This window comes from Silurus meridionalis, chromosome 10, assembly GCF_014805685.1.
Source record: "Silurus meridionalis isolate SWU-2019-XX chromosome 10, ASM1480568v1, whole genome shotgun sequence".
Lineage (NCBI taxonomy): Eukaryota > Metazoa > Chordata > Actinopteri > Siluriformes > Siluridae > Silurus > Silurus meridionalis.
The window spans coordinates 12119782-12141612 of record NC_060893.1 but is presented as its reverse complement, the minus strand read 5'-3'; the positions used below and the strand labels follow the sequence as shown (position 1 = coordinate 12141612).

The following is a 21831-nucleotide window of genomic DNA, read 5'->3' as shown; positions in this document are numbered from 1 at the left end:
ATTCCCTTGTGCACAAAGCCAGCTCCATGAAAATTTGGTTCACTTTAGTTGTTTACATCAGTACCTGATGTTACTAAAATCCTTGTTGCTGAATGAGCACAACTATTGTAACAGCAAATGGGAACTAAATGTGAAACGGGATGTTAAGAAACACATACAAAGCTTTTGGTCAGGTGTCAAAATGTTTTTTCCCTTATAATGTATTTAAAAGTAATAATTATATATATTTTTTAAAAAAGCTTTGTTTTCCATATATGCTCATGATGTTGATAACATCTGTAGATATGATTTTGGTTAACTGTTATATAATAATAATATTCAAGTCTACATGGTAAATAAGGAAAAAATTCAATTATCCATTGAGTGAAACATCCCAGTTCAGTTGAAATAAATGTAAACACTCTTAAAACACTATTTGTTCAATCAGATTAGTAAATAATGAGCATTTAATATAAATGTAAGAGCCAGGCATTTAAGTCATCTGAGAATATTTACTGTGACACAATCAGGAAGTGAAGTAGTAAAACCTTTGGGCTGATATTATTATTGTATGATTAAATTCCTTAATGTACTCTAACTATATGTAAAAGAGATGCACAATATTGTTGTGCGTGATATCACTAGCACTATGCACTCTGCCTTATGTAGAGTTTTAATACTGCAGTGCTACCTGCTATAGCACAGTGCCACCCTACTGTGGTGGAAATTCCCTAAAGCTCTCTTGTCTGATACAACTTTGGAAGAGTTTTTTCAGAAATTTTTCCTTTTAAAAGTGCATACCAGCCAGCAAACATGGTGCCCCGGTTCAACCAGCTCGGCTTTATCAGCAGGGCCTTTTCCAAACATGTATCAGTCGGAAAGGTAGTTTTCATTAAACATTAATTTCATATTAAACTGAATCAGACGAACTGACACTAATATGTACAATAATAACATTTCTGCATGGAAATTATCTTCTAGCGAAACAGCGCCCCCTGGTGTAATAATCAAACGTTTCAACTACAGGAATAACAACAACCTTAATCACAAAACTGCAGACTGCGTTGTAGTGTAACTGTTTTAATGTTTTTGTATTTGTACACATGCAAAAAGTTTAGTAAGGTCGCAAAGATACGCATCTGGTTCAAAAGATGATGGGGTTGAATTAACGAATGCTTTGATACCAGAGACACCCCAAGGTTTGGTTTCAGTTCCTCTTAATCATGCTATTTTTATGGTTTAATAGTTCAGAGTTTGACGAGATATTCTGTACATGCTATACGTTTTACTCCGCGTTGTGTACACAGGTAATTACATTTTCTTCAATTTTTTTGTTTTTTTGTTGAATAACTGCTCAGACATTGAGGAAGAGAGAATGGAAAATTTCCATACTGTTTTCAGCAAAAGTACTGATCAGACCACTTCCTCCAACCCTGTTAATTATAACCTGAGAACAAAGAAGTGCCACTGCATATTCATAGGCACGTTTTAAATGTGTGTTTTTTTTCTCTCTCACTTTTGTAGTTAGTTCAGATTCTGCTCTGTGCATTTGTTCAGTGGAGCACCATGTGTAATTGTTAATGTGTATTTACATTTAACGCCTTGCGGTAATGATGGATGAAACTTCTACTTTAGGAAAAGAATTAAAGAGGAAATGTGGACATGTGGCCATGGATTCAGACTCTCAGCTGTTCAATTTAAGGACTGGTGATGAAACCACACTTCCTCTTAACACTGAGCAACTAGAGGAGACATCATTTAATACTGGTCAGTATTGTCTGTTACATACACTCCTTTGCAAACAAAACAACAACAACAAAAATTTGCTGTAGTAAACTGTTTAGAGGAAATACAAACAAGGAAGTTCACCTAAAATGTCTTCTAGTACGCGAAGGTAAAATCACAACAATTAATTAAATCTTTGATATAAAATCCATCCCAAATGTGGTGTGAGAAGTCTTTTCAGCTGATGTTACTGGTGAGCTGCGACACTTTGGAATGCAGGGGCAGGAATACTTACTTTCCATGAGTAAAATGTTTTATTTCTGAAGCTTAGATGTAATTTTTTCACAAGACATTGTTTCTGTCCACCCTACAAAGACCACCATAAAGTGGCCAGAACGTCCATCAGGATCATGTTTTGGTGTGGTCAGAATCCAGATTTGATCATTTGGAGAATATTTGGTCTTACATTAAACACAAAGTTACTGGGAAACATTTTTCAGCTACACATCAACTTATTGAAGCCATCAGCATTAAAAAAGAATAACAGCTATTACATTTTTCTGTTAAAGGTAGTGTTTTTGCACATTATTGCTAATTTCCTGATCAATAATTTGTTGTTGTGAACATTAAAATGTAATATTATGCCATTTTTGCTCAGGTGTGTAGGACATTGGTTGTATATGATAGTATGTACAAAGTAGACTGTTAAATAAATGTGTTTCAATTAGTGTAAATAAATAAGTGTAAATAATTGTTTTGTTTTTATTTTGTTTTTCACATGTAGCTGCCGGTGTCAGTACTTCCTGCCTCACTACAGCAGAGCTTCAGCAGCATTGGCGGGCAGTAAAACAAGGGATTAGGTCTGTCAAACTGCTGTTTCAGATACCATCTGCCCGTACTATAGAACATACAATTTCCAGATACGTGGTGAGTAAAGCCATGGTCCAAACGGATTCATATCTCTATTACCTCTAGAAAATTTGTGTATATATTGCATGTCACTATGTGCATTATACAGGTTTATCATTAACTGTTTACTCTGCCTTTTACACAGGTATATCAGATAATAGTAATCAGATCAGGCAGTTATGATTGTAAGCATGTGACCATCGAGCGCCGGTATTCTGATTTCCTCCACCTTCACCATGAGCTTCTTCGGGACTTCAGCGAAGAGCTCGAGGATATTGCCTTGCCCAAGAAGAGGCTGATGGGCAACTTCTCAGAAGAGAACATCACTGAACGGCGTGTGACTCTCTGTGACTACCTAACCCAGTTGTACTCTCTTCGCTATATCCGACGCTCCCCTGCTTTTATAGCATTTTTTACACACCCTGAGCTGAAGACTGCTTACAATATGTTGCGTGGGGGCCAGTATTCTAATGCCCTCGAGGTTCTTCAGAATGCACTTGTGCTCCAGGAGAAACTGTGTTCTCATGATTCATCCCTGCTTGTGCCAACACTGTGTGCACTTTTGGTGTGCCAGAGAGACCTGGAGAATTTTCATGCAGCTTTCCAGACTGGAGACAGGGCACTGCCTGCAATACGGCGCTATGGACTGTCCAGGTATCGTAGTCCGCTGCTGGAGGCCATGGTTGATCTTAGATATAAATTACATCTCCCTGTGGCTCAGTTACAAGAGGAGTTAATCAGAGTTCAAAACTCATCAAATGGACCAGAGCCTCTGTCACTAAAACAGCTTGTGGTGCAAGAGTTTACATAAACCCATATCTCATTCAAATGTATCTATGATCCCATACAAATGAATAAACTTTATTAAGATGTCTTAAACATTAAGAAATTGTGTAGTACTAATACAGTGTGTAATCTCACTATACATATTTGATGTATGTAGGTAACAAACCTTTGTAAGTGGAAAGGATTTTGTAATGAAGTGATGGACCGACAGCTGTTTTTTTTTTTAGTCCTTTAAGTACACAAACACTTCTTTATTGTCATAGCCTAACCAAAATACCGAAATAACTTTCACATTTACATTTAAGACCTTTAACACTTGGTCTTATCCAAATGAATGCTGGGAATTTCAGTAAGTATCATAAACTAAATGGGAATTTATATAAAAGAAAAGAGACCTTATTCATTTGCACCATGTACATGAAAACAAATAAAATGTCTAAGAAATGTATACGGTGTACTGCAATAATGTTTAAATAATTCCACCAGTTATAATCATGTAATATACATATTCTACTGTAGACCAGTACGGAGTGCTTCATACTTTACTTAATTACGTTATGAGGCGAAAATATGCTTTTGTAGAAACGTTAGTACAAATACATATCAGACATGAGTAGTCGCTGCACGAGTGTATTTGCGATTGAGTGGGTCTAACGCATGCCTTGTGCGCATGCGCAGTGTATCTTGCTATTTAGGTACGCGTGGAGCCTGTTTACTTGCTGCTAGCTGGAGAATTCTTTGTGGAAAAACAGAAAGTGAAAAGTCAGTGCGGGTAGTTTTGTTCTGTTTAACTGACAGGTGACAAGAACCCGAAACAATGTCAAACGACGGCTCAGCGAAACTGTCGAAAAACCTTTTACGGATGAAGGTAAGTGTTTGCTAAAGACAGAAAGCTGACGCACGCGCACTCTTCCTGATCACCGGCTAATGTAGACGAACGAACGAGAGCGTGCACGAGCTCATCACAATAATCCACAATAAATATTTGCTTTTTAGGATTTGTGGTTTGCAATGTGACAAAACCCCCACTTGACTGAGAGAGCTGTCAGAGCTTTGACGTTAAGATGCCTATCTATCTATCTATCTATCTATAGATAGATAGATATATAATGTGTTTTAATCTAGCTGGTTAATTTTGTTATCAGGGTTATAAAAATGTCAGATTTTGGGGAAACATGCAGTGAATGCTTCAAGTTTTGATTTATGGTTTATTAAAGGTTTTTTCCCCTTATTTCTCTGCAGTTCATGCAAAGAGGTCTTGATGCAGATGTGAAGAAACAACTCGAGGAAGAAGAGAAAAGGATCATAAGTGATGAACACTGGTATTTGGACCTGCCTGAACTGAAAGCAAAAGAGTAAGATTCTTTAATCTTAGTTGTGATTTTACTAACGAATAATTCCCATGTGAAACAGGCATTTGGAAGGTGATGAAGCATACTTATTACATGGGTGTATAAAATGATGACGCATGACCCAAATTGTGTAATATGGATGTGGTCTTTATTGTGCTAGTTGCATGTTGATTGTTGCATCTATAATTACTTACATTTGTATTAAATAACTAGAATTCCTACTGAAATATTTTCATACAATACTGTTGCCCATTTAAAAGCACTTTCACAGCTGTTATGTGCATGTAAACTGAAATGAATTGTGTTATTTTCTTTATGTAGAAGCTACATTATTGAAGAAAGGAGTTATGTCCCATGTGAAGACTTGGTATATGGAAGAATGTCATTTAAGGGGTTTAATTCTGAGGTTGAGGTAGTCTATGGTTATCTCGTCTCCATTTTTTTAACTATTAATTCCTATTTCATAACAAAATGTCTTATTTTGTAAACTATCTGATTGAAATCTCTGTAGAAGCTGATGGTTTTAATGAATGCTCCCAAAGAAGAGGAGGATGAAGAGGAGGAGAAGGATATTACTCGAATGGACACTGATATTACAGATGAGGATATGGCCATTAGGTACGTGTGAAGGAGGAATATGTACGATTGGTTTTGAGCAGGTCCATCAAACTTGGTTTATGCATATTGTCAGTTAAAGCTATTTTTCCTTATAGGTATGGAAGCTTGGTTGAAAGCATGAAAAGAAGATTTGGCAAAAAACGGGAACGTACATGTCTGAAGAATGATGATGATGATGTCAACCGTAATGCTGTAGAGACGCATCCCAAGAAGGCATTCCTAAAACCACAGGACTGAGGAATTTCTATAGGCTTTGTAAAATATGTATGAACATTTTTTTATATATATGTACACACATTTTGAACTCTGTTTTAATGCCTTTACAACCATCCAGTGGGGAAATATGTTTGCTGTAAAATGGCAGTAAAAATGGATGTTGTACATCCTTCTTTATAATGAACAAGTTTATGATCATTGTAACGTGTGTTGGATGTATTTATTTTTTATTTTTTTAACCACCCATTACAAGATATCATTTAGGGTTTGTGTGTAAGATCCAAAATATATGTGGAATTTTAGAGATTATATTTCCAGACATAAAAAAAAGTATTTATTCCACAAAAAAAAAAAAATGCATTAAACTCATGGTACAGTGTAGTAGTCTTGTCTTTAAGCGTTAACACATGCTGATTGTTTTTTCCCTTTTTTCATGATTTAGTTATTGACCCTTTGAATGGAGCACAAAAACTGAACATAGATTCTAAAGTGTAAAAAATAAATAATCAGCAGAATTTCTTATATGGAATTTTTTTACAGGTAAAGTCAAGAACTCTGAAGTTCTATTCACATTTATTTTATGCAGACATAAAAAAAAAAAAAACCTGAGAAAATGGGGAATATTGAGTGTTATTCTGTAGCTGCCTTCTATTTTCAGGTTAACCATACTTCCACAAGTAGCAAATATTGCTCTTTAGTATAAATTTTAGAACGGTAATTGGACAAAACTGAAAATTATGTATAAAATTAATATTTTAGCTATCAGATTTATCTAGCCCCAAGTAGATTACAATCATATTTTGACAGTGTGGAGACAGATGTTGGCATACGCATATATGGAGCATACATATTTGGGGAGTGTTTCATTTTTTGGAGGCCACACCTGCTGGGCAGAAATTGTTGTAAGTAAACATTTGTGCAAAAATGGCATCAAACAGCCATGTTGAACAGATCCTTTGTAGGCATGGAATGGCCCAGGCGGTGGGTCCCGGGTAGTAAAAGGCCTTTGGCTTTTCTGAGACTAATGCATGTTGTAGATCATCCAAAACTGGTTCCAAATTAGCACTGGTTTGAGAAGTCATATTATTTAAACGTTCCTGCATAGAACAGATGTACTCTTCTCCATACGCATCTATTATTTCTAAGGGGTGGGTGCTGAGGATCTCCTTCTGGATTTTACACCATTCCTCTTGATTGCCAAGAATGTCTGATTAAATATATGATGAAAAGAATAAAACTGGTGTAAAAATTCATGGACATTAAATATAGTGGGGTAAAGTGTCGATCTGATACAAAATGTGTATCAATATCTGGTTCAGTACTTACTTGTCTTGAAGCTCCCGGGCTGAATAATGGCCACTTTTACACCCCAGCATGACAGTTCCTGCCTCAGAGCTCCATAGTAAGAAATCACAGCTGCCTTAGATGCTCCATATGCTGCAAAACCAGGGAATGGAACTTCTCCTAGAAAAATCCATTGAAATTAAGATTTACATGAATGCATAAATGATGAGATGTTTAGACTAGTGAAGAGAATGTATTTGACATTTAAACTTTTAAATCTATGCGCTGTATTGAGTTTTATTTAATCGGTGCAATAAGAAAAAAAAAAGAATATTTGTAATGAAATGCTTTTTTATTTTGTATTTATTTATTTATTTTTTATAAATCAACCAAACCCCGAGATAAACTCAAATCGCCAAACAAAATTCCTGGGCTGTGTTTTGACTTTTTTCAATGTTTCATTTTTAAATCTTAAAACTTGTACATTCCTTTTTTTTCTTTTTTTTTTTTCTTAAAACTTGTGCTGTTTTAATCTTAACTTGTACATTCTTTTTTTTTTTTATCTTAAAACTTGTGCTGTTTTAATTTTAAAACTTGTACATTCTCTTTTTTAATCTAAAAACATGTGCTGGCATGAAAGAAAACATCATGCCAGTATCCACAACTGAGTTAGTGTGTTATCACTACATAAGATTTTATCATTAAGATAAAAGCACACAAAGCCTGTATTGGTAATGATACTACAAACCTGGCTGAAATAGTCATAATATAGTGATCTACAGAGTGGAAAGTGTAAAATACCTGACATACTGGATATGCACACAATTCTTCCTTGTGCTTGTCGTATCAAAGGCAGGAAAACATTGGTCACCTCTACACCAGCAATAAAATTCACATTTAGGATTTTTCTTGTTATTCTTATAGGAAGAAGTTCTCCATCACATGTATATCCAAGCACTCCTGCATTGTTCACTAGTCCCCAAAGACCTGAACAGAAAGAATTATTCTTAAATCAGTGCATTGTTGTAGATACTCTAAAGCACCTGCATTTCAAACCTAATGCAATGCACAGCTGTTATAATTAGAGTATCAAATTTATTTAACGCCTGTTGCATAGTTGCATATGCCAAGTGACAAAACAGGCTTTACCAGTGTCACATAAGTTTATCGGCTAACGACAATGTAAAATCGCCTGTAGTTTTACCTGGAAAAAAGTCGCAAGAATTGTCTTTCATTTTATAAAATACGAACAATTATCTGTATAAATAATTGACTTTTAAGTCATTAAAAAAAGCCTTTTAAGTCAAGAATATACTGTAATTAGTTGATATTTTGTTTTGCATTTATGTTACCTGTGTCTCCTATTTGACTCTTGATAAGGGTATGAGCTTCAGAGATTTGGTTGATGTTAGTGATATCCATCTGTAGGATTGTAAGATGTTCAGATGAAACTTCCCTGAGCTCCTGGGCTCCAGGTCCGAATTCCTCCAGCACTCCAGCGTACACTTTCATCCCAGCTTTGTCCAGGATTTTAGCAAGATTATGGCCAAAACCGGAGTCACAACCTGTACACACACACACACACACACACAGCGCTATGCTCTCCTGTTCGCCACACCACATTGTCCTAAATTTGTTCTCATACTGATGGAAACTACATCCGTATGAAGCCATTCCACCTTCAAAATCAAGCAAATTAGCCGCAATGTAAACAATGCTAGAATTGTTTTTACAGAGTTTCACTAAAACATTACACTACACACCAGAGTAAAGGTTAGCTTTAAGAATGATCTGCTCTTGTATTGTGCATGCAGTTTAAAACATACTTAAAGGGCAATTTAAAACTAATTTACAATTAACTTATTATGAATACATAATTCCAGGAAATAAGAAACTGGGTTTCACTAAGACTGTTACAAAAAGCATTTTAAGAATTAAAGCTCATTACCTGTAATGAGTACTGCTTTGCCCTGCATGGGCAACATGTCCTCTTTTCTTGAAGTGAAGTGGATCACAAGGCAGCTCCAGCTGACACTCAGCAGTGTCACTGCAACACTTTCATTTGATATCCAATAGCACAGCATCACTTCCACAAACACAAACCCCACTGACCATGACCAGTGACTTCTACTCCATCCCAACATCAGCAGTGCAGCACTGGTAGCTACGATCAACACCCACAGACAGAACTCCATTTTACCACCTCACCTAGCCAAGGAAGAGAAACCCGCTAAAGACGCGAAAAAAGGTGCAATGTTTCACAGGCAGCTTTCTCCTTACTTAACCTTTCACATAGCAGTACTATCACATGTAAGCCACACCCTACACACAGTCAAGGAAAGCTTGAATCAGCCTTTACGATTCAAGCAAGTTCAGATAGAGTCAACAGATTTGTTGTCTGGACCCTGCCATCCTATCAGCTCCAATAAAAACCACAAACATGTTTTCTTCAACAAATACGTAAAATATCTGACTCAAGCTGCAAAATGGTTCCCTATTGTAATGCTTGTTCTCATCTGGACTGGTCATTTGTAATAGTATAAAAATGTGCTTTTGGTAGTTTTAAAGTCTATTATATATTCAATGCATGCACTATGAAATACTGTATCTATTGCATACGTTATGTCTTGAACTTAAACACAGTCATACTAGCAATAAAATTCACATTCAGGATTTCTCTAAATATTCTCTTTAGTTCATTAAATGTATGCCCAAGCACTTCTGTGCTGGTCATGAACCTGATCTCTGTCCTCAAATCAGAAATATAAAAACCTCGTGTTTTGTGTCAGATATCCTACAGCAGCTGCATTTAAATCTCATGTTAGTAATGCATAATCCTTAAAAGTTTTCACTTTTTACCAAATTAAAGACATTAGGAACTTCTACACTTAATCAACAACTCCAAGGTTTGTTGGTATTTCTTTTATATCCTTTAGACATATTTTTGTAGGCCAGCTTACTCATAATTGCAGTTATGTGTAGGTTAAAGGGTAAGTGCATAATTGGCATCATGCAAGTTTACAAGCAATCATATGATTGCTATTATCCATAGTATTTTAAAATGCTTCAGGGTCTAAATTAATCGTTCCATCTCAAGTTTCAACGGTTATGAAAAATAATAGGATTTTCTGAAATAGAAGTAAATCACTGATGACAGACGAGCTCATTTTTGGATCATGTTTCAATAAAAGGCTTACAACAAACTCATGCCAGTACATCCTGTAAAATGTATTAAAGAGTATATCTTAACTCACCTTAAGAGGCCCTTGTTACATGTTGCAGTAATAGTATAAATGTACTATTTACAGAGCATGATGCAAATAAGATGCAAAGACGACAACTTAAAAGACAGTGTTTATCCATTATTCAAAGCGTCGGAGTCACCAAAAATGCACAAAAGCAACAAAGTGATAAATAATATATTTATTTTTGACCAGCTGGTTTTGACCAAGCAGATGGCAAAGCGTGTAGGAAGGAAAAGGTGGGTGGGGGAGAGGGTGACAGCGTTCCAGACCTTGCAGTGCATACAGGAATAAAGATTCCTTTTACAGGTTAGAACAGGCAAAAGTGTACAGTCAAATCTCACAATGCACAAAGACTACCAATAGACACTGGTTACACATGTAAAGTGCGATTCCTCTCGATTTAGGTCTAGACTACATCAGGGTTTTAATACACCCATTGATTTAATCAGAGAAGAGAGGCAGATGGGTCTGACTGTGCAACTCATGCACGATTTTTCTTGAAGAAGCTGATAAGCCCGTTTGTAGAGGAGTCATGAGTGTGGACCTCTGAATCGTCCTGTAGCTCAGGCTCAATCTTCTTAGCCAGCTGTTTACCCAGCTCCACACTAAAGATAGATCACAGTTAAATCACCTAAAGACAGTTCAACAGCACACCCTAGTGCTGCTTTTCTATTTCGTTATAACCATAGACTTTAGATTGGGTGCAGTACTCAGGGTAATATATATTATATATATTATTAAAATGCTGTAATTGCTGACTGAGAACATCCCAGAAATGTTACTCACCCCCATTGGTCATAGCTGTTGATATTCCACATCACACCTTGCACAAAGATTTTGTGCTCATACATAGCTAAAAATACAAAAATACATTTATTGACGAGTTAACTAAACTTTAAAATTGCAGTTAGTTCAGTTTCAAAAGAAGGAAAAAAAAAAATTCATCTTGTTACTTTGTGATAATGAAAAAAGCAGTTTTAAAACATTTCATTTAATTTCTTCTTTTTGTTTAGGGTGTGTAAAATAAATAAATAAATAAATAAAAACACCACACAAAAATTGTGAAATGCTTCCAAATACCACCATGTTCAGCACTTACCAACCAGAGCTCCAAGCATGAAAGGAGTCAGCTTCTTGAAAATGATTGAGTTACTTGGCTTGTTTCCTTGGAACACTTTATGTGGCAGGAGATTTTCCAGAGCATCGCCACTCATGCCAGCAGCCTCCAGCTCCTTTCTGGCTTCGTTTGGTGTCTTTCCCTTCATCAGAGCCTCAGTTTGAGCCAGGAAGTTGGCCATCAGGATCTGCAACAATCAGAAAATCCATCACAATGATCAAATGCACAATAAGGTTTAAACTGTGATTCATGTCGGTACATAATAGTCACTAAACTTAATAAAATAACCACACAAAATACTGAAACAGTGCAATATGACAGCACACCTTATGATGCAGATTATCTCTGATTGGATGCTGAGACTGAGCGGGAATAAGGAAGTCAGCTGGAATCATACGGGTCCCTAGAAAGAAATAAAAAAAAAAAAAAAAAAAAAAAAAAAAGAGAGACCCAAAAGCACAAAATGAGAATCGGTTGATTAGCATGTATGGTAATATTTAATTAATATACAGAACACTAATTTGCATTTTAAATGTTAAGCTGCTGCTATGTTTATACATTAAGTAAGATATCTAGTCCATGGACAACCATGTAACACATTTTATAATAAAATAGAACCAGCAGTAAAAAACCCCTCCAACATACATCAAGGGTGCTGACATTTAAAAAAAGCTGAGGGAATATCTGAGACTAATGCGGAAATAATAAACCTAGACTGATTCTTTAATACACACAGGTTTTACTACAATGTTTTGAGAATCACAGTGATCTGTTATTTCTATTTGCTGCAAAACATTACCTCTGAATTCCAGGTATTCGACACAAAAATAGGTTCATAGTATGGCATAAGAATATGCAGGGTATACAGGTAGATTTGTTACATGTTTGATGGTGCCCGGGTGTACCTTGGTGAATGAGTTGGTAGAAAGCATGCTGGCCATTAGTCCCAGGTTCTCCCCATACAATGGGTCCTGTGTGGTAATTCACACGATTTCCATTCTTGCTGATGTACTTTCCATTAGATTCCATGTCACCCTATAGACAGACATAGATAACATTACACTGTAAAATAACAGACTTACAACTGCATAATTGTAAACATTGTTCTAACAAAACCAGCATTTCTACAAAGCACTTTGTATGAAACGCAATTAATGCAATTTATTATTATTATTTAAAACGCAACAACTGACCTGCTGGAAGTAAGCTGCAAAGCGGTGCATGTACTGGTCATAGGGCAACATGGCATGAGTCTCAGCCTGGAAGAAGTTGATGTACCAGATACCCAGCAAGGCAAGCAGCACAGGGATGTTCTTCTCCAGTGGAGCTGTGCAGAAGTGCTTATCCTGGATGATTGTGAACACAACAGTTACTTTGTTATTAGAGGCAGGGCTTCTAATTTTTGAGGATCAGGTTTTGGTTTGAGTCGTCTTCTTTTAGCTTCTCCCATTAGGGGTCGCCACAGCGGATCATCCATCTCCAAACCCCTCTGTCCTCTACATCTGCCTCTTTCAAACCAACTACCTGCATGTCTTTCCTCACCACATCCATAAACCTCCTCCTTGGCCTTCCTATTTTCTTCCTTCCTGGTGGCTCCATCCTCAGCATTCTCCTACCGATATACCCCATGTCCCTCCTCTGCACATGTCCAAACCATCTCAATCTCGCTTCCCTCACATTGTCTCCAAAATGTCCTACACGCGCTGTCCCTCTAATAAACTCTTATAATCCTGCCTTCTGTCTTTTAGTTAATGCCAGTCTCTAAACTAAGGTTTTGGTTTGAGTAGAAGTACAAATTATATTAGCAAATTGTGAACAAACAAATCAAAGACTTGTTTTCTATGGCTACTAATTCTTATTAGACAAAAATTGCTGATCCTGGTTTAATACTCGAAAAAGTTTTACGATGAATGTGAAACATAGGATCAATAAATCAGATTAACCTCTATTCCAGAGGCACTCCCCTCTACATGTTTACATTTACCACACTGAACATGTGCACAATAAACTTAAAAATGTCTTCCAGACCAAAGCTACAGAATACAGTAATCCTTCTCCACATCACGGTTTATCTTTCACAGTCTCACTGTAACGTGGGTTTTTACATGGAACATATCTAATTTTGTTCTGCGGATTTTTCGCTGTTTATAGGTAGTATAAGGAATTATTTTAATTATTTTCGCAGTGAAATAAGCATTTTCTAGCCTAGAAAAATAAGCTTTCAGAAAAGCTGTATTGCTCTTCATCATTAGTACTGCACACTTAATTCATCATCATTATTCAATTTGTATCTTCACTGGTGAGTGCCTATATATACAGTGGAACCCGGTTATGTCGATGTCCTAGGGGGTTGCCAAAAAGCATCGAGATAACCGATCGAGATAAACGAAAATCAATATGGCGGCAATATATTAACGTGCTTGAAATTTCTTTATGTACATGATGTGCGTTAATAAATGAGAATGTGCATGCACGTGTTTTTGGTTTTTTTTTTACACAACAGCGTTGCCGCGATGTGTTTGATGAAGGCATGCTATAAAAATTTACATACAGTACATGTTTGTTAACTGTCAGGAATCCTGCTTTCTCGGCCGCTTTCTCTGAAGCTCCCGGCTTCAATCGCGCACATATGGTATCTGTGTATCACTCTTCACCAGCTCATATTTAAACTTCCACACCCTCACCGTCCGTTATTGTTGGTATATGTTGGTTCACGGCGGTCGTTGTTATCGCTCATGCGTATCCCGGTACGTGCCTTCCCACCGGCACTCTCTCAACGGCTGCTCTTTTCTTCCCAAAGCGCATCGCGGATTCCCCCCCGATCCTGCCGTTGTTTATTCTATGCTTTTGCTGCTCATCCCGCGTTCCGCGCTGCGCTCCTACCAAGCGCGGCTTTCGCCTCCCGTTCATCGCATAACATTTAACAACAAAAGGCATATGTGCACTAACTAACAGCAGAGATTCACCAGTATACAATACAACACCTGTAAGGCTTGATTTTTACGCCACTTTCGCGAGTTCTTCTGCGGCTGCACAGCGCCGATCGAGACAACTGACGTTAAATGGCAAATTTTTTCCCCCTTGTGCTCGAGATATCAGGGTTCGGCGACATAAAAAAAAAGACATAACCGATTAAAAAATGCTTAGACAAAGCGAGAATTTGGCGGTTCCACTTCAAAAACGTCGACTTAATAGGGTTGTCGAGTTAACCGAGGTCGAGATAAGTGGGTTCCACTGTGTGTGTGTGTGTGTGTGTGTGTGTGTGTGTGTGTGTATATATATATATATATTTTTATATGTTAAAATTACATAGGTATAAGAATAGTGAAAGAGTTTAAGAGCAGATGAAAGGTTTATGAGTGTCAGGATGAGTTATAAAGCCTTAAGATATACAAGTATTCTGTATACTGTACTCTATAGATATAAGGTTGCCACTTCGCAGATTTTCACCTATCGCGGGGGTAATACTAAACTTGCGTACTATTTAAAAAAAATATATAAATAAAATAAAAATCCATACCATCCAGTGGGCACCGGCTAGAAGCTGCTCGAAGTTGTCGAAACCTGCAGAAAGACACAAAAACACACAGACACTTCACAATGCAGTCTAGTATAAAATCATTCAATACATCAGTCACACATAATTGATCAGAACTTCACACAAAATTACAGCATCATTCACGAGCTGACATACCTACGTGCAGAGCGATAGACAAACCAATAGCCGACCACAGCGAATAGCGCCCACCAACCCACTAAAGAAAACAAGCACACTGTTATGTAGCTCTACTTTTCTTTAGTCTAAGGCATCGCATTTTACAAAATCATGCAGTGAACAAATTCAGTTAATCAGTAAATCATTATCATGCTGACAGTTCAGACTCTGCATGCAAAAAAAGTCAGGTTTGTTTTTAATTCTAGACTTAATTTTGATTGGATGAATCAGTGCAGCAAACTCACATCCCAAAACTCAAACATGTTCTCAGTGTCGATGCCAAAATCTCTCACTTTGGGCTAGAGGAAAAAGAAGAGGACATCTTTAAAAATGATTATATTCACTTATTTTGGTACCTATGAATAATTTACTGGCCATAAAGACACTTGATTAAGTTCTTCATGCTTGAAAGACTCACCGCATTGGTGGAGAGAGCCACAAAATGTTTGGCCACTGCAGAAGGCTGCCAAATAAAACACAGTGTGAGAATTCAGAAACTTGCAGCACTTACAGGATAGGAAAATGTATTGAGTCAGGACACTCACATCATTGGCAGTCTGCAAAAACCACTCTTTAGCTGACTCGGCATTAGTGATGGTCTCCTGAGTAGTGAAAGTCTAGAAAAGCCAAAACACACTGGGATCTTTTAATCTTGACATTTCAAAATGACAAATGTGAATTTCAGAATGTATAAAGAGACACCTTTGAGTTGCAGTGTTTAAACAGTTACCCAACATGTTTGCTTTAGATCTTTCCCTGCCTTTGCTACACTGTCTTTGCTTAAGCACTGAGAAGCATTGAGATTAATAAGTGCTTTGTGCCCAAAGGTTTGTAATGGGGTTCTCAAACTGGGTGCCACAACATGCAGTGACTTGTTGAACAGATGGGGTCATGAGAGTGTATTTAACAAATAAATATTGGTTTTGTCACTTTAACTAAGATGGATTATCTGTGCTACTGTATGAAACATTATAGGAAGGTGCTTTTAAAAAAAAAAAAAAAAAAACCATTTGATTTAAAGGGCGTGTGTGTTATTTTAGTCTTTTTCTCTATCTTGACATGCTGCAATGGCATAATATTACAGCAATAACAACCATCAACCTAAACAAATTCCTCCAACATCAAGTGGAACAATGGAAAGAAAACAAACAGGAAAATATGACAAGTCATTGCTTATTGAAAATCAGTGAAAAGAACATTTCTTACTTTCTTTTTACTCTTTTGACATCTGGTACAGACATGATTAGTATAAATAATTGCATAAATAAATATTAAATACAATGCTGGCCGACATTTACCAGAGGTCTGAAACTAGTCTGTTCAGTGAAAAAATTTAAAACTCAAACAATTACACAAAGTGTTTGTTTACTGTTCCCACCAAAGACACAGCTCCAAAATGCATACCTATGAAAAATCCCTTAAAAGGTTAGAAGTGGGGCTTGCTGATTTTAAGGCTGTTGCCTTCCCAAATGACAAATAGGCAAGAATGGACATGGGGAAAGAAGATTACAAACTTTCTCTGACTTAAAAGGTATTGAGGTCAATGTTAACCATAAAATATTTTTAAACACATTAATGCTAGTCCAAAACTGGATGTCCTTTGTACATTATGCGGTTTATCTAGGTTTATGGCTAATATTAAAGCTGTTTGATTAAAACAAACAAACAGTGTTTGTTCATGAATAAAACTGCAATAAACTGCAGGCTATAACCTTAGTTACAAACTACTTTTTATTAAATGTGTTAAAACCGACCTTAGATGCAATAATAAAAAGTGTGGTTTCTGGATTCAGCTGAGCCAAAGTTTTAGCCATGTGTGTCCCATCAATGTTGGACACGAACCAGACATTTGGTCCACCTTTAGAATATGGCTTCAGTGCTTCAGTCACCATCAGTGGACCCTGGAATACACACGTGATCCATTTTATTCAAACATAAATATAACATAAAAGTAAATTAAACTGATTTATAATAGTGGTCATTTGCCAGCTAAAAGGTTCAGGAATCATTTGATAATAGATTTTCAGAACCACCTCCACTCACCAGGTCAGAGCCACCAATGCCAATGTTCACAACATCAGTAATTGTTTTTCCATTAAAGCCCTTCCATTCTCCACTGCGCACTTTCTGCAATAACACCAACACACATGATCACATTAACACAACTAACAATTGCATTATATGCATTATTTAAAGAGTAAAATGAAAAATTCCTCACGTGGCAGAAACGCTTCATTTTCTCCAGGACTCTGTTCACCTCAGGCATGACATCTTTCCCATCCACCAGAATAGGGGTATTAGCACGGTTCCTTAAGGCAATATGCAGCACAGCGCGGCCCTGTATACATACATACAACTCAGGATTAACTGATTCTGATAGGGATGATTCAATTTTCAATTATTTCCTTACGCACAAGATAATGAGAAAAGGAATTAAATAGAGCATTTAATAAGAGATGAAAGATTTTCACCAGTTTCAAATGTACAATTTGAAGACCTCTAATGTTATATTTTTTAATGTCATTATTTATTTATAATGTTAAGAGCTGCAGTGGCATCTTTGACAATACCTCAGTGAAGTTGATCTTTTCTCCAGCAAACATGTGGTCCCTGGCTGCCTCCACTCCCACTGACTTCGCCTAACAACAAAAAAGGTGGGAAAAATAAAAATACAACATTTTCAATCAAATCAAATGTACAGCAAACGCAAACAAGGTGAACGATAACGCATGACACTGCCCCTAAATAGAAATGGGAAATGCAATCCCAACACAACAAACTGCTTAAACTGTGCTTTTTTTTTTTCCACCAAAATAATAAATCATACAAAACTGTTTTAAATAATAAATGTATTCCATTAAAACTCATGCAGCAGAAATACTGACAGCTTATAGACTATAGGAACACAGGGTGGCCCAAAAAGCAGTAGTAGTTCATGCTGCAAGTCTCTTTTTAAACATAAAAAGTTGATTGCAGGATTGATGACTGTTTTGAAAAATCAGTTTTTAACAATACAATTTGTGGATTATAAAAAAAAAAATGCATTCAAATAAACAATTTCCTTGTACCCTTAATACTAATATGATTTAACTGCATGTGCAATTAATTTAGCTTATTTTTATGAATGCAGAGAATAACTCTGAAGTTGACTATTTAATAGCATCTTAAAATGTGGGTCTATAACAGCGCTGATAAATTTGATATTCTTCCTCCATCTGAGTGGGTATTAAGAAGAAAGTATTATTTAAATAGTTTACTCCTCAGTTCCCACTTTTAGTCTGTAGAGTCACTCAAATTTAGGATATTTGAGTTTCCCCCCCAATTTAGGTCATTTTAATTTAATAATCAGATAGGGACACACAGCATTGGGCGAGACAAGAGAGATTATAAACTAGACTATTGTATAGAATCAATGTTACAACAGCCAATACAAATGACATGCTTTATTACATTGTGTTAGTTTTGTTTGAAACTGAAGAACACTTGTCCAGCAAAAAATATTCATCTTAAAAAATGAAAAATTAATAAAAATTTGTCCTGGGGAATTGAGCAGGTGCTCATAAGCACTGTGTACACAAGACTGATGAGGTCTGACAGTTGATGTAAGCAAAACATCCCCTTTAGCACACTCTGAAATGCTGATGTCACACCAATGCTGAGGAATGATGCATAAACAGCTAAATTACTTCTTATACAAGATCATTTTGATTCACTTAACATGAACAAAGTCACAATGTCTAAAGGTCATCTGTTAAAATAACATGACTCTTCATTGACTAGAAAACCAACAACAAAAAAGACTGTACCATGTCCAGCAGCAAATTCAGCACATCTTCATTGATGAGATTCTTTGAATAATCCAAAAGCAGGTCACCATCATCTGTCTCAATGGTTACACTGGGGGGAAAAAAGAACATATCAAACTAAAGAGCACAGTCTTTCTTCTTATATTTTGAATATATAACTATGATATTACCGGTAAAATATTCAACATAATATTACAGAGATATCAACATCATAATATACTTTTTTTGATGATCAGTTGTTTTCTGTGTGAATCTCAGAAACACTGTGTGTGAAGTGGGAATACACTCTGAATTGGATGCCGGTTTATCAGTTTCTAAAGTTGTTAAAAGTTATTGATGATGCAAGCAACTCACAGCTCCATAATCCATAAACCTGGGCTCAGGTTATCATCCGTTTGATTCTCACCACATCTTTATAGGATTTTATTTAAGATATCCTCTTATGTCTTCAAAAACGTCAGTGAATCTGTATGGGGCGTGGGTCAATTTCACGATTTCAAAGTGCATACATCATTCTTTATGTTCCTCAGATAGACCCTAGATTCATCATGAGCATGATGAGAATAGTTTTTTTTCCCCCAGCTTTCTTTTAGGTCCATGTAAGAAAATTGTCACATTGTTCTCTTATGATGCAAGAATCATCATTCATTATGGTGCTTGGTTGCATCCTAAAGAGCAGGGGAATGTAGCAGGAATGTAAAGATGAGAACATGTCCCGAGGAACCAGGAAGCCCAGAGTGGCTTGTCTGGGATTAAGAAATCAGTGGAACAGAAAAGGGGAACTTTTCAGCAGACAAATGATCACTAATCCCAGCTCTGGCCACCGTAATCAAGCTGCAGGGTTTGCACGTGACGTGTATTACAATCACGGCAATGACCTCAGGTGCCTTTAATTCATTTGTAAGCAATAAACCGGGTTTAAATGACTGTAAAAGGGGCTAGATTTTTAGAGTTTGGCTACTAGAGATCAAACATGTGGCCTGATGACTAAACTCTTGCAGCGTGCAGGTTCACACGTAGCCCTGCTACACTCACGTACACGCGCTCACACGCACGCGGGCGCGCGCACCAACTCAATGAGCGGTAGCGTGCCGCATCTCCTTCACCAATGCAGTCAGATGAGGACAAATCTTATTTTAAATCACATTGACAGTGCACCAAAAACATCGCAGCAATGTCAACGTGTCATTGGCCCTCATTTGCAGCAATACACTCGGTAGAAAGGATATCCTTTAGTCGTGGGTGTGTTGAAACCTGATCGGTGACCTTGTACACAGACTAGCAAGATGCTGGTTTTCTAGCTTAGCATCCGCTAGCGCTAATGCAGGCCTTAATAAAGGAACACACACAATTATGTCCACATAAACAGTGCTGTTGCAATACGAAAGTGCAGAAGCGTTTCCCGGATCTGTGCCAACATGATTGCACTCTCGGCCCTGTGTGTTGTAATCCTGTTCTACATCAATCTAATCAAAGGGTGAAGTACAGAAGACCCAGACTGCGTTAACATGCCACATTACTTACACCACATTCACACCTTTACCTCGATATTACACCAGTGTTTCAGAAGACATCTGCACTGTTTGTGTTACCTGAATTTTGAGAACCTGTCCTTGTCCTCGTTGAACATCTGCCTCATGTTCAAGGTGGCACCGTTTGATTTGTACCATTGCTCCAGTTTCTTGTAGTTCGGATCGTTAGTCAGGCCCATGATGAAGAGGATCAGAAGTTGGTGCTGGATTTCGAGCAGAGATGAGCTGTAAAGCCAGGTGTGTGTGAAGGCTGACTGAGTACAGTGTACGAGCAGAGAGTCGTGAGGAAGTAGCATATGAAGGTTCTCCAATGATAAACCCGGGTTAGACCACGCCCACTGGCCCATACAGCCCCCTATTGGACAGCCAAGTTCACTCTTAGACGTCTACACTGGCATTTCACATCCTGTATGCACACCCAATTAATGCACTTGTATAGGAAATAGAAGTCAGTTTAAGATCCAACCCTAATGATGACCATATATATTATATATAAATCTTATAGGTAACAATGTATCCAAACGGCAGAAAAGTCAAATACAAAGCTAGGTACAAAAATAAAATACAAAAATAAATGCCTCAATAAAACATGAGGCACATATAACTTAAATGTAAAAATAAATAAGGAAGATTTCATGGTTTTTACAGATTGAATGCAGCAGTTCTTGTTTCAGAGAGACAGAAAATAGAATTTCACAAATGTAATGTAATGCTGTTCCATTAAAATAATTAAATTTCATTAAAATATTAATTTTACCTTCCATAATCAGTAGACCAGTACCGTGTTCTTATTTAGGCTTGTCAGATTTCATGTGTGCCACAATATATGCAAGAGGGTCTCATGATGTGATGCACAAATGTGAAATTTTTTTTTGATCAATGTCCATTTTAAATATCATCCCTAGGAAAGGATTGAGAGGTGTGATAGATAATCTTATATTCAAATACATTACAGAGAACCATTTTATAAGAAACCCATGCTCACTTATTTTTTGTGTTTTGTGTATTTGTCCTACACTGTCTTGTGTTGTCTTTGCACGGTCTGTCTTGCACCAGGTTGCACACTATTGCACTTTATGTGGCAAGGACAACTACTAGACCTTAGCTCTGTGTTTTATGTTATGCAGCTTTATGTTGTCTATGTAGCACCAGGGTTCTGGAGGAATGTTTTTTCATTTCACTGTGTACTGCATCAGCTATATATAATTGAAATGACAATAAAAGCTTCTTGACTTGACTATGTGGGCAATTGTGCTGCAGAAGGAAAATGTATAAAATGATGCAGATGTAGACCAGCAGCTTTAGGTTATATTACCACTAACCATCAAACTGAGTGGATGGGGATGGCGAGACAATTGTTGACTGTGCATCCTTTAAATAGTACAAGCAAGTCCTTTATAACACACAACAGGAGTTTGAATTCCCTCAGAATAAGAAATGATGTATAGAATAAAACAATATATGTTTTAAAAACATAAGTGCCTATGTCTGTGTTGATGCAACACCACATGGTTTTTCAACACGGCAATTCTCTTTGCACGATCATT

At 36.9% G+C, this 21831-nt stretch overlaps 4 protein-coding genes across 6 annotated transcripts; 2 read left to right on the top strand and 2 right to left on the bottom strand.

Moving 5' to 3' along the window:
• Positions 1-986: 986 nt before the first annotated feature.
• Positions 987-3492, top strand: snx20 (sorting nexin 20). 3 transcript variants are annotated; one of them, XM_046860111.1, is made up of 4 exons: positions 987-1178; positions 1615-1746; positions 2489-2631; positions 2759-3492. In XM_046860111.1, the coding sequence occupies exons 2-4, from the start codon at positions 1650-1652 to the stop codon at positions 3422-3424; spliced, it is 906 nt and encodes a 301-aa protein (XP_046716067.1). In that variant the 5' UTR covers positions 987-1178; positions 1615-1649; the 3' UTR covers positions 3425-3492. The 3 variants fall into 3 exon arrangements, with proteins under 3 accessions (XP_046716067.1, XP_046716066.1, XP_046716068.1); XM_046860110.1 differs by having other exon boundaries at positions 987-1286; XM_046860112.1 differs by lacking the exon at positions 987-1178 and adding an exon at positions 1398-1473.
• Positions 3493-4072: 580 nt separating this feature from the next.
• mphosph6 (M-phase phosphoprotein 6) lies at positions 4073-5786 on the top strand. The gene is made up of 5 exons (XM_046860113.1): positions 4073-4267; positions 4642-4754; positions 5073-5163; positions 5263-5369; positions 5465-5786. Exons 1-5 carry the CDS (start codon positions 4217-4219, stop codon positions 5604-5606), a joined length of 504 nt encoding a protein of 167 aa, XP_046716069.1. The 5' UTR covers positions 4073-4216; the 3' UTR covers positions 5607-5786.
• hsd17b2 (hydroxysteroid (17-beta) dehydrogenase 2) lies at positions 5787-9226 on the bottom strand. The gene is made up of 5 exons (XM_046860109.1): positions 8818-9226; positions 8222-8434; positions 7671-7856; positions 6912-7049; positions 5787-6792 (listed from the first exon to the last, which is right to left on the bottom strand). The coding sequence occupies exons 1-5, from the start codon at positions 9062-9064 to the stop codon at positions 6449-6451; spliced, it is 1128 nt and encodes a 375-aa protein (XP_046716065.1). The 5' UTR covers positions 9065-9226; the 3' UTR covers positions 5787-6448.
• A 1051-nt stretch (positions 9227-10277) lies between these two features.
• Positions 10278-21063, bottom strand: gpia (glucose-6-phosphate isomerase a). Its single transcript, XM_046859906.1, has 18 exons — positions 21042-21063; positions 20345-20639; positions 18753-18843; positions 17517-17585; positions 17165-17284; positions 16990-17073; positions 16701-16847; positions 15492-15563; positions 15365-15409; positions 15192-15245; positions 14926-14986; positions 14752-14795; positions 12425-12577; positions 12137-12266; positions 11558-11634; positions 11214-11418; positions 10901-10967; positions 10278-10719 (listed from the first exon to the last, which is right to left on the bottom strand). Exons 1-18 carry the CDS (start codon positions 21046-21048, stop codon positions 10596-10598), a joined length of 1845 nt encoding a protein of 614 aa, XP_046715862.1. The 5' UTR covers positions 21049-21063; the 3' UTR covers positions 10278-10595.
• Between the last annotated feature and the right edge of the window lie 768 nt (positions 21064-21831).

Excerpts from the sequence above, each read along its gene's own strand:
- mphosph6 (XM_046860113.1), top strand. The coding sequence starts at position 4,217 with ATGTCAAACGACGGCTCAGCGAAACTGTCGAAAAACCTTTTACGGATG. Across the intron at positions 4,755-5,072 it reads CCTGAACTGAAAGCAAAAGA|AAGCTACATTATTGAAGAAA; the intron begins GTAAGATTCTTT and ends TTCTTTATGTAG. Across the intron at positions 5,370-5,464 it reads GATGAGGATATGGCCATTAG|GTATGGAAGCTTGGTTGAAA; the intron begins GTACGTGTGAAG and ends TTTTCCTTATAG.
- gpia (XM_046859906.1), bottom strand. Across the intron at positions 14,987-15,191 it reads ACATGTTTGAGTTTTGGGAT|TGGGTTGGTGGGCGCTATTC; the intron begins GTGAGTTTGCTG and ends TGTTTTCTTTAG. Across the intron at positions 12,578-14,751 it reads TAGCCGGTGCCCACTGGATG|GATAAGCACTTCTGCACAGC; the intron begins GTATGGATTTTT and ends ACAATCATCCAG.
- hsd17b2 (XM_046860109.1), bottom strand. The coding sequence starts at position 9,064 with ATGGAGTTCTGTCTGTGGGTGTTGATCGTAGCTACCAGTGCTGCACTG. Across the intron at positions 7,857-8,221 it reads GAGTCAAATAGGAGACACAG|GTCTTTGGGGACTAGTGAAC; the intron begins GTAACATAAATG and ends CTTTCTGTTCAG. Across the intron at positions 6,793-6,911 it reads GCCCGGGAGCTTCAAGACAA|ACATTCTTGGCAATCAAGAG; the intron begins GTAAGTACTGAA and ends ATATTTAATCAG.
- snx20 (XM_046860110.1), top strand. The coding sequence starts at position 1,253 with ATGCTATACGTTTTACTCCGCGTTGTGTACACAG. Across the intron at positions 1,747-2,488 it reads GGAGACATCATTTAATACTG|CTGCCGGTGTCAGTACTTCC; the intron begins GTCAGTATTGTC and ends TTTCACATGTAG. Across the intron at positions 2,632-2,758 it reads ATACAATTTCCAGATACGTG|GTATATCAGATAATAGTAAT; the intron begins GTGAGTAAAGCC and ends CCTTTTACACAG.